Below are 12,573 nucleotides of genomic sequence, written 5' to 3'. Positions count from 1 at the left end.
AAGCTGACGAACATGCAAAGAGTGGGGCGAGGCAAGAAACGCTTTCTCTGCTGCCAGGTCCAAGTGCCGTGGGACGGGGCATCCGTGTGATCTCTGCCGCCTGTTGTAGAGTGGCTCGATTTCCCCCGTCCCGCAGTGTCCGATTCGGCCTCACGCAGGCACTCGTCTTTCTGGAATTGTGAGTGGCAGGCATCTCCAAAAGGTGAGTCGGACCGCTGAATAAACCCATTAATTAGCAGCATGAAACCGCACCATTTCCTAAGAAATGCACAGAAACTGTGATGCTACATGCTACGGGCCGGGATCAATGGCCATGGGGGCGGGGTCAAAAGTATGGCATTCTAAGGTAATTTACAGCAAGGGCATGAATGTATCACGCATAACCACATTGCTAGTGCTGGGCAGCTATTTTCCCTTTGCTGAAAGGCCGCACTCCAGTGATCGATCGATTCTATAGTCACGGGAGCCCATCAGAGTAGAGCTTTCGTGTACCTCGCAGCTGGAAAGCTCTACACTGGGTCATATTTCGACCCAACGGTGGCCTCGCATCTTCCATGTTGTAAACGTTCCATTTTTTTTAATCTCTTGTAGCAGAAACAACCCTGTTTTATGACAACCAAAATGCTTTTTGATCTGGGAAACTAAAACGACAACGTTTGCATTTTTTCAAAAGACAAACGAAGAAAAGCTGCAGATTCCACTTCCTCTGAAAGAACTCCGAGACCCAGACACAAACATTCAAATTGTGGCACTCAAACCCCAGGAAAAGAACAGTATATGCTTCACTTCTGCAAGCTTCCAGAGACCACTATCCACAATGCAACAAGCCCCTGAGTGACGCTGATATCACAAACCTCAATTTTTAACACCCAGCACTCCCTGTACACTAAACACTACCTGCTGATCATGACTAGTTCTAATGTACCTAAACTAGGTACAGTACTATGCCATTGATCTTGAAAATTAAACCATCAGCAGGCTTTAGAAATATGCAGCAATGTCAACACAACATTTTTTTCTTTGGTTAAACCTAAAAATAATGGTATAATCACGGGAGCCCATCAGAGTAGAGCTTTGGTGTACCTTGCAGCTGGAGAGCTCTAGACTGGGTCTTATTTCGTCCCAATTGTGGCCTCGCATCTTCCATGTTGACTGCGCCCATGTGTCTCTTACAGAGACTGTTTGACACGGAAAACTTGCATTCTGTTTACTATGGCTGTGGTTATGTCACGCGAATATGGCGACTTTACACAGGCCCCTATATGAGCAAGGCACTCTTCCATGTAAACTGAGACTATTTATGCAGCTTACCTCTTGATACCTAATGATCGTGATATATTCGGCACTACAACAATTGAACAACATTGCCCCCTGTCATTTCCAAGGATGCATTAGTGACAGTCTGTGAGTCTTTTACTGTAAACACAGGGTATTCTAATCCCTGCAGGAGTTATACCTATGCCCCGCATTTACAGTAGTGCAGTCATTTTGGTTAGGTTTATTAAAGAAAACATCAATAAAAAGACAGCAGTAAAATGTTTTTGTTTAAGTTTATGTATTATCTGTTCAAAGTGTGCTAACACTATTATACATCTTCAGCATCTCGATCACTTCAAGTTCATATTATTAAAGACTAAGATTCTCGCACATAAAACAAGCACATAAAACAAGTACAAGTATCACCTCTTCACCTTCTGGCCACAGGTGCATGAACCAGCGCTATCAAATGAAGTGAGAAACATGATGGGGACTATGGCTCGACCCACTGCTTAAGTTAACTAAGTGACTAAGGCATGTTTTACTCAATGTGAACTCAATGCCGCATCTTTATACATCTGGGGTTTCCTCACAGGGAGATGTCCACCATCACTTTGGGTCAGTCACATCTACATTATGCCAAGAGTTTATATACTGGTGCCCAATGCTATTTATCCTCCCCAACCTTGAGCTAATTACGAATACAGGCATCAGACAATGTCAACACCTATGTATGCATAATCCTATCACTCACATTCTTCAAGAATGACACTGGCTGCAACAAACAGCTCATTCATTGCTCTCTGCATCGCACACAAGACCATCCATTACACTGGATTGATCTTCCTTCAACTCAAATGTCACACCTACTGCTAAAGAATGTGTCTCTGGTACAGACTGGCCCTGCGAATGACGCTCTGGAAAATCCCCCAGTCAAGAATACGGATACTTAAAAAACACCCAGAATTTCAGACTGCTGTAAAGAATTGGCACCTCCCAAACACACTATCTTTTCCCAGCAAAGGTCCAACAAAAGAATTGAAAAACATTACTAACCTGTAACTTAGTTTGCACCTTATAAATGTTACAAATTACCATTCTGTTCATTTCGTGCTGAGCTTAGACCACTGCAATGTGTCCTTCGTTGTTGTGCAAATTTTGGTTTCAAGCTTGTGACATGACGTATGATCAGCATGATCATAACCCTGCAACCAAAAATGCACCATTCTGTATCACGTCATGCCCAAATACATCTGCAAGCTTGCCTCAACAAAACTGGAGCACTTTCAAAACACCCTTGCAACATCCAAAATAGATATTTTAAACCCACTGTCTACAAAATTCATGCTTTAAAGGACATGTTGACGTGCTATTAATCAACTAAATAAATCTACCAGTCATACAAAGCTAACGAGGTGATAACTTTTCAGAAAATCCCGAATCCCCTTCAGGCCCTTGAAAGGAGCACACAGTGCTGTAGAAATGCAACCACGTGTAAAACAAAATAAAAATATAGTGCGTGTTTTTCTGTCAGCTCTTATAATTATGTCGGAAGTCGTTGGGACAAGTGGATGTTTCAGGACATGTAGATCTTAGTAGCTTTTTGTCCCTTGGCCAAGTAGATTATTTTAAAAATTCCACACCCCTGACTCCCCATCAACACTAGAGGTGGAACTTTTAGGTCAACACAATCCTTTGTTTGCTCTTCAGGGAGGAGTATACAATCATGTAACTCATGTGACTGAGGCTGGAAATGGTACTGTAGCAGGGTTTAATGTCAAACATCTTTTCAATTCGATATGAGGGGCCAAAAGTGTCAATTCATATCCTGTCAAGCGAGCGCTAGTCAAATGCTGTGTTTATTTGATTTTAGCAAACCAACTGAATGGGGTACTAACACAAGCAGTTTGTGTGACACAACTATTCCTTCACTCTGATTTATAGATACAGCCGTTGCTGCCACTGCTCGGAAACATCAGGCAGGGTCAAGGACCACTGAGAAATATGCACAAGGACATTGTTTATCCCTGTGTGTCTGTGTTAAAACAGAGGGCACAACATTCCCTCTCGTGTACATAGTGTGAAAGTCTTAGTGTAGTCTGGAGTTCCTAATAAGGTGCAGAACAAAGAGCTCGGCGAAACTGATGGAAGGCATTCTGACATTCAGTAGTCCATCTGAGGGGCATCGGAGTGACTTTAGTCAAAAGGGCCAACAAAGGTTTAGTAATGTGCAAAACAATGGGGATCCACTGCTCACAAAATGAGACCAATCTGTGCATGGACATCCTTTTGAGTACTGGGCACAGGAGTATCTAAAATGTTCTGAATGCGATTGTGAGTGCACGTCCCTCCTTAGACAGGTGACCTCCTCATCAATAGTCATAAGCACTGAATATTCCCGCCCATGTGCGGGACCCCGGAAACAATATAAAAAGATATATATGTAAAAACATATATCTAACTCCAAATAGATGTACGTACATATATTTTTCTCACACCAATGCAGCCATAAAAAGAGGCTAAACCAATGTAAAACCTTGTACATGTACTGCAATTATAAAGGAAACAAAGAACACATTAAATCAAATAACCTTTCCTCTCATAATTCCTGAAAATTGCTCATAAAAGACATTGTTAGCCTCAGGCTGCATTGAAAAGCATTAACCTAGAAAATGAAAGCATTTTCAACCAGAAAACTGGCACTGTGCCTTTAGGGCATCCCTGAACTCCAGGCCAGGCTTCCCATCATACCATATCAGTTTGTTCTTTCCGGCTCCTTCTGTCAGGACCCTGGCTAACAGCTCCCACTTTTTTTTTTTTTTTTATTTTTTTTTTTGACCTTGTCAATTACGTGGTGTGTACAAATTTTTTGTGTTCACTCGGCGGGTTTTTGCCCTAGAGAGAGTTCTACCTTTTTTGGGCTCAAAAAAGGTTATTTTTTGTCAAAATGCCTAAGGCTCTGACACCTGTCCGTGGGCATAAGAAGGCTTGGTCAGATACACATCCAGTGTGTATTCGCTGTCTACCTGACTCTCATGAGGTAGCATCTTGTGCCCACTGCCAGTCCTTGTCATCCAGAACTATCAAGAACCGAGAGAAGCAGGATTTATGTACTTTCTGAGAGAGGTAGGTCTCCAAAGAGATTTAAGAAGCAGTCGACGTTGAAAAAAGTCACGCTCTGCTCTCCTTCAGCGTCTGGATCGGCGGCTAGGTCTTCAACGACTAAGAAGGTGAGGTCTTCAGCGTCAAAGTCAAATCTTCCCTGCTGTCAACCGGGCGACATGCAGCGCCGAGCGAGGTCACCGTTGAAGCAGGGCGGCTCAACGTCGAGACCTCCGTTGTCGAAGGCTCAGGGAGAGTCTTCAACGTCGAAGCCCTCGCCTACTCATCGGCGATCGGCTTCGAGGCATCCTCCGTCATCGCCAGATCATCAAGGCATCCTCCGTCGTCGCCAGGTCATCGTCGCTCTACGTCTAGGCATCCCCCGTCGTCGCCAGGTCATCAGCGATCAACGTCGAAGAAGCAATTGACGTCGAAGCATCCTCCTTTGTCGCCAGGTCATGGGCGATCGACGTCGAGGAATTCTCAGTCGACGATCCATCAGCACTCTACGTCGAGGCACTCATCGTCTAAGGACCATGGTAGTTCGACGTCTAAGCGTCTTCCGTCGGCGTCACACCATCGACGCTCTACGTCGAGGCATTCGCAAGTGTCGGCAGGACACTCTCCGTCTAACAAGGTTCGACTGTGGAAAAGCCTTCATGGACTTCACCTCCTCCGAAGTCAAGGTATGGAACTCCAGTGGTTCCGCCTCAACCAGTGGCACAGCAGTCTAGGAGGTTCCTTCCTGGTTCCATGGTCACTGCTGAGTGACCCAGACTCTGTCCCCTCTGCTTTCAGGTACTTTTCATCTTCGATCCACCCTTGGATCCAACCGGACACTTCTCTTCTGGACGCCTGCAGCATCTTCGTCTCCAGGCACCATCGTACTGCGTGACGAAACCAGACACACTTTGGCACCTATGCACCCGCTTCCTGTGGGTGAGGTAACTCTTGAACGGCGGTGCTCCTGCATTGGTATACACCTCGTGTCTAAGTCTAATGTTTGGTAATTCTAGTCCAGTCGGAAGACTCCTAAAACTGTAACTCGATAACTTTTACGCACCATTGACTTTGCATTGGTGCGTGCGTGTGCTTTTAGCGCTGCACCAAAGTCAAGCGGGCTTTCCCTGACTTCATCACTGCTAGTCCTGAATAGCCCCAGCGATTCCCAAGGCCTCAGGCCTTACCACTGTTCGATTAGTGATACTTATACCACTATTTTAGTATATGGTTTGAGTGGCCCCCGGCCTGCTCCATAATTGTGCAACTTTCATATGTTTTACTGTGCTTTTGTTTAAACGCTTGTGCTTCTAGACTCAGTATAGAGGATTATTCTGAGAATAAATACATATATTTTTATAATATATAACTTGTGTGGTGTCCTTTCATTTGATATTACAGGATTGTATTTGGTAAAACAGCTGGCTTCACATGCCCTCTTGAGTTTAGCCTGAAGGCTGCTTAGTCCATGCCACCTCTAGGATAGCTTGTCTATAAGGTTGACTTACAACCACCACCATAAGGGATTGTTTGGACTGATACAAGGTGCCCCCAGAATTGGAGACCTCCTATTCAGGCCAACTTCTCACAGGGATACACTGGTGTAGGGTCACCATCTCGTCCACGGGTTCCAAAGACTAACAAAAAGATTGGCTCTAGAGTTGAAATAAAAAAAAAGTTTATTAATCACTCACGAATGGGACCACGTCCAGCTCGTGCTGCAGGAGGTAGAGCACTGAATTCACAATCGTCCCTTTTATACCATTTTTAGGTCTCGCGACCTATCCATGCGCGCAAGCGCATTGAGCGGAGCGAGAATTCAAGTGCTCGAAATCCTCGTCAAACCAAGGGCTTCTTGGTGCGGTTTTCATTAAGTTCACGTGACCAAACAAGCACGTGCATTCACGGCCACACAGCACATCAAAGGGCTTCGCCCAGCATGTGCTGTGCGGCTTCTCCTCCCCTAATTACCAGCTTCCCCCATGTCTCCCTTGTGTGCTTCTCTCGTTGCAGCCTCCTTCGTGTACCTCGTGGTGTTCTCTCCCTTCTGAACCCAATCCCGCCGCTTGCATTTCCCGTACTTGTCTTTACTCCCACACCTTTGAAGTGAAGATTAGCTTCACTTCAAAGGCCCCTGCTGCTTCACACCGTGTCGCATTTCTCCTCCCCCCCCCCCGTCTTGTTTGTTTCAGCAGTCAGAACATTGGGTACATGTCACCTTCATTGACCAGTGCACTTTTTGTTCGTTACTTGCATGTATCAATGTGTCTGTTACTCAGGACTCGCTGTGTGTTTAAAATTAGCCATGATGTGGTTGTTGTGCACTGTGTACATGAGCTAGTTAGTGCGCTGGCTGCTGCGTGCACACTCTAAACATCACATAGTGCAGAATGATTATTATGCACGAGTGACTGAACTGTGGAGATCCAGAGCAAACGGTGGTGAAACTCCACCTAGGGTAGCACCAATGCAATCAATGACGTGCATGCGCTGCCACGACCAGTTTTATAACAATAACTGGTAAATTGGGGAGAAGAGGGCTAAAGTAATTGACGAACTGGTAGTACTTACATGCATGGGTATCTTGGCCCTAAAGCCCTATGTGCTTCACCCCTGGCCTCTATAATGTGTAGCATGCGCTGTAATCTCTCTGAAGCGTTCTCCTCTTCGGTTACTGTGTGCCCAGTTTCATGTAATTGCAGGTGACGGAGACCATTGGTGACTGTGTGCCTGTGTTCATGTAAAAGCTGGCGGCGGGCGCCATTGGTGACTGTGTGCGCCCATGTTCATGTAAAAGTGGCCAGCAGGCACCATTGCTTACTGTGTGCACTTGTGTTATGTGGAAACGGGAGAATTTGCTAAGGTCTGCAGGTCATTTAAATAATTTAACAAATGTTTGGTTGCAGAGCGCAAAACAAGAGAAAGGCGCAAGGACCCCATCAGACAGCGCAGTGTGGCACGTTCTTAAATAAAAAAAACATGTTTTACTTACACAACGGACCTTCATATTGCATGCCCCGTCTTTTAAGTGTTGAAAAGCGGTAAAACTTAAGGATGTTTAAAAAACAAACTGGGACAGCATGACCTGCATGCAAAGGCAGGCAAAGAAAGTTACTTGAGAAAATGTATATATTTATGTGTTGCCATGATCATCCCTCGTCTTTTTCACTTTCCACTTGCGCACACACACACAGGCGATGCTCACACACACACAGGCGATGCTCACACACACACAGGCGATGCTCACACACAGGCGATGCTCACACACACACACAGGCGATGCTCACACAGGCGATGCTCACACACACACACAGGCGATGCTCACACACACACACAGGCGATGCTCACACACACACACAGGCGATGCTCACACACAGGCGATGCTCACACACACACACAGGCGATGCTCACACACACACAGGCGATGCTCACACACACACACAGGCGATGCTCACACACACACACAGGCGATGCTCACACACACACACAGGCGATGCTCACACACACACACAGGCGATGCTCACACACACACACAGGCGATGCTCACACACACACACAGGCGATGCTCACACACACACAGGCGATGCTCACACACACAGGCGATGCACACACACCAGCACTGCGTGCGCACACAGCCAAGGGTGCCAGGGAAAACGTATAAATGGGGATGGTTTTAAAAGAAATTTGCACTTGTTGTGCCTTTCTGCCCTCAGCACCACCCCATTACCACTCGGCGCCACCCCAGCATCACTCAGCGCCACCCCAGCATCACTCAGCGCCACCCCTTAATTAAGACACCCTGTTCATCACCCCCCCCTTTTCTGAATCATTTTTGTCCACCATAAGCGTGGAAGGGTATACTCAGATGAGAGTCCCTTGCTCATTGCACCATCAGGATTCAAGCAAGCCGGGCCGAAGACGGCTGAAATGCCAGAAACCGGTCCCCGGAAGCTTGTTTCCTTCCCAGTATAAGAATTGGCTTGGTAGTTTGGTCTGCCCTGTTCCCATGATGCACTGGGCCAGGGTCAGACTAATTTACATATAGCCAAGTTCTGAGCTGGGATGGTGCAGTGAGCTAAAAAACGGTGATGGATCAAGCCCTGATCTTTGGACTGGGTAAGAGTGGTCTGCTTAATTCAGACACTCTGTTCATCACCACCCCCTTTTCTGAATCACAGCATCACTCGGCGCCACCACAGCATCACTCGGCGCCACCACAGCATCACTCGGCGCCACCACAGCATCACTCGGCATCACTCGGCTCAATCTGTGCACCCATTCAACAACAACTGGTTCAAATATGTTCTCTCAATATTTCAAGCTTTATTACAAATGTCACAAAGATGTTAATATTTCACTTCTGTTCTTGGATTTTCGTCACAATAAAATACACTGAACATAATCTTCACAAAAGTTATTTACAAAAGTTTAAGGTATTGCCATTATAAATTACAATCACTTTTATTTAAGTATTTAAAAAAATTCAAAGCTATTGTTATTTGTAATATCAATACATCTAAGTCAAGTAAATACAACATATGTTGTTTTACAAATGCTATAGGTGTCAAATTTGCGAAAGTTATGACTATTGGCATTGTAAATGACAAAGCTATTAATTTAGCTATTTTCAAAACCAACACATAAATAAAGAAATTGTCATTTACAAGACCAATAGCTCAAACTTTCATAATGCGAGACCTATTGCATTGCAAATGCTTGTTACTAAATTGGTTTCAATTTAGACCCCAGGACTGCATCTAGTCCTCTAACTACTAAAGTAATCTGTATAATAAACTGTACTTATATGCTGGAAACCCATTGAGCTAAATGCTAAAGTGTCTAGAATTGTGTTGCCTTCTGCAACCCCTATATCTATTGTGTTCCCAAACTTTATTGCTTCCTTGCAAAGTAATTACATGAGTACTCATCAAGAAAAGTATATTTTTATGCCTGTTGGTTCTAAAAATAAACTTTTTTTTATATAAATACAATCCGCCTGGAGTTCAGTCTTTGAGTGAAATCCTTTGCTGACTGAGTGTACAACAAATGATTTACACTGTCCCCTGGTACTGCCTTACTGCTCGACCAAGCTACCACTTTTGAGAGTAAGGTTAGTCCAGACTTTAACCTCTGGGGGTTGTGGACTCTATAAATTCTGGTCCAGTATATATAGAGCCACTTTCTCACAAGGGCTGCCCCTAAATACTGTATATAGGGGTCGTTTTAGGGGTTTCTAGGTCAGTAGCCATGGGCTACTGACCTTAGGGTGACTACACCCTTGGTGTGCTCAGCCCACTTGGTGATTTGGCACAATCCCTAGTCCAGATTGGAGAGTGCCTGACATCTGGAAGATGGCGGGCACTGAAGTGTGCTTCACCTCACCTCACTCACCTAAGGGGTGGGGGTTGGGAGAGGTAGACACTACCTGGGCTCTGTTAACTTGTCCTGCCTGCCTTCCTGCCAAAAAGGAGGGGAGACGGGGGCCTGCTCCTAATAGCAGGAGAGGCTGGGGGTCGCATTACTTAGGCTGCAAGGCTTTTGAAGCTCCCCTGCCACAGATGGCTCTTCCTGGCCCGGGGAGGTGTGACCACCTTTGCCCAGGAAATGCTTTGTTTTTGTGCTCTGAGTGAAGGCTACCACCTCGGTCCAGAAACATCTCTTGTGATGGCAGGCTGGTGTGTGCCAGTCGGAACCCACCATAGGCTGGTTGTTTTTCAGGGGCATCTCCAAGAGGCCCTTGGAGTGCATTTTTCATGAAATCCCACACTTGCATCAGTGTGGGTTCAATGTGCTGAGAAGTTGGATACCAAACTTCCCAGTTTTCAGTAAAACTATTATGGTGCTGTAGAGTTCGTAATGACACTGCCAGCATCACTCTTAATGTTATTACTGCACTTACAATGTCTACGAATTGGTCTCAACAATGTAGGTGTAAGGGGCTCATGCACCTGTACCCTCCCCACTGGTATAGTGCACCCAGCAAGAGGGGTTGCTGACCTATGCCAGGGCAGTGGGTTATAGGCAAGGCACAGTGATGTGCCATGTCGACTCTTCCTTTTTGTTCTGCAACAAAATTGTGTGGTGTCTTGGGTGGCACAATAAGTCCTGCAGCCCTTAGAGGCCTTCCCTATGGTGCCTTTTACAAGGGACTGACATGTGGACAGAGGTGCCAATTGGGGGTGCACGGTACTGTTTGGGAAAGGACGGGCCCTCGGAATCTGATTGGCAGTGACCCAGGGCACATCAAGTCATAGTGCATCAGTAGTCTGGAAAAAGTGGGTGGGTTACTGCAACAAACCCAGCTTCCTACACGGTGGCAGATTGGTCTTTGGACTTTATCTTCAAGAGATTGTACTTGAAGCCAGTGGTGGAGGTGGCTCAGTTGGTGGTGAGCAACCTTTGAGCTAGCATAATCCTTGCCTCCGATCTGGACATACAATGGAAATTTGCCTAAAATGATGGTGTGCTTCAATTCTAGAAGATACGCAGAGGTGAGGATTATCCCACCCAGCAATCATTGAGATGTGGACCCTCCCTGTAAAGAGAGCAGACTGGGCGTCAGTGTTTGCTTGATCAAATGTTCTAGTGAGATTTATGCCCGGTCTGCACATCTCCTGTTTTCTATTTCACTGATGGGCTTGAGAAAGGTGTGTGGGGTTTTTTTGTGTGCAAAATTAGTAAAAGGTTTATTTGTACTTATCTCACACTTTTTTTTTTTTTTTTAGTGCAAGAACTGGATCTCTCAGTATTCTGATGTTGCTATCCAGATGTTAATTCAAATGGTAAGTTAATACTTCTATTACTTAGGTATTTCAATTGTTACAAAATCTCTTCTCTTCCAACAAAGAGCATGAATTTCCCTGAGGTACACTTGCTGGCCTTTAGACGCCAACCCCAAACCCCAGTTGGTTTTGATGTATTTTTTTTTCTATTTTTGTGTTCTATATTGAAAATGGTTTTCCAAATTCTGAAAATAAAAAGCCTGTTCAGCTTGTGACTATTGTACATGATTGTTATTTGCATCATAAATCTGTTCTGTCACTTAGCTGGCCCAAGTACAAACAAAGGCAAAGTCTACCTGTGTAGCATACACTTTTGACCTCAAGACTAACTTGGTAAAGTCAAATAATTTGATGCCATCCTCCAATTTGTTTGCATGCCATTGCACTTTTTTTGACTCTCAATTCAGACCGGTTTATATTTTCCACCTTCGAGGTTGCCACGCCTTCACATGTGAAATGCACTGTTTGTTCTCCCCTTGGTGTGCTTGCATGAGGCTCTTCAAACTCATCTGCAAATTACCTTTTTCAGATAGTTGACAATCCAGCCCCCATGTCCTCCAGTGTCCTAAATATCAGTCGGATACCTCCTATCTATTGGCATTCACTTAATTCTTTGAGCCTTTAAAAATGCCTGTTTTTTACTTGCAGACTGTTTAGCCTGTCCCCTTGCACCCTGCTCTGCATTAGTCTAGATTCCAGGTGTCCGACCACAGCCCTCCAATACAAGTTAATTTTTTGAGGGTTTAAGGCCCATCTATTAACTAATCCCTTCCTGTGTATAGGAGAGTATTGAAGATTTACTTTGCTACTCCTTTTGGCACTCCACCGCTTCACTTTGCCCTGCCCGCTTCCCTGATCTGCAGCTGTACAGTCTACGGCACGACAGCTCAAAGTTTTAAACCACACACCATATTAGACAACACACTTTGTCAAAGTTGTGAGCCGAATACTTATGAACCTATTTAATCATTAATAAAGGCTACTTTGCTTGTAGTCCACGAAGACTTGATCTGAAGTAATGTTCTTTCTACATCTTCTGCATGATCTAGCAGGACATATTGCTTACTAGCCAGGCAACCATATGATGGTCACACTTGTGGTGCTTTAAGACAAGCTACACTTTCTGCAATACTGACACTGTGGCGTATGTGGTCATTTGGCCGGCCCTTGGCTCCATTTGGATCTTCGAAAGTGCTTGGCTGTCTGGTCCTTTTGGCAAGGTTTTCATTCAAGACATTTATGGTTGCAAGAAATTGGATAATTGGGGGTGGATGCCTACCCACCTCGGGGAATAATCACAACCCCTGACAGGGTGAAACTTTAAAGTCACTAATTAACCAGATCTCAATTGCCTGGTGGGTATGGCACAGCAGCCGAACTTAGAGCAGTTTGAAAAGTATTTCTGCAGTACCAAAACAATGAAGCCCAAATT

At 45.0% G+C, this 12,573-nt stretch overlaps 1 protein-coding gene across 1 annotated transcript in view; it reads left to right on the top strand.

The window, feature by feature from the left end:
- Nucleotides 1–12,573, top strand: part of PSAP (prosaposin) — a 179,339-nt gene that overhangs the window by 28,149 nt on the left and 138,617 nt on the right. The window contains exon 7 of the mRNA XM_086922119.1: nucleotides 11,085–11,141. Within this exon, the coding sequence (XP_086778245.1) occupies nucleotides 11,085–11,141 (57 nt within the window). The remainder of the gene's footprint in view (nucleotides 1–11,084; nucleotides 11,142–12,573) is intronic.

The sequence above is a fragment of the Lissotriton vulgaris genome, chromosome 5, assembly GCF_964263255.1.
Source record: "Lissotriton vulgaris chromosome 5, aLisVul1.2, whole genome shotgun sequence".
Taxonomy (NCBI): Eukaryota; Metazoa; Chordata; class Amphibia; order Caudata; family Salamandridae; genus Lissotriton; species Lissotriton vulgaris.
This window is presented reverse-complemented; position numbering and strand designations above follow the sequence as displayed.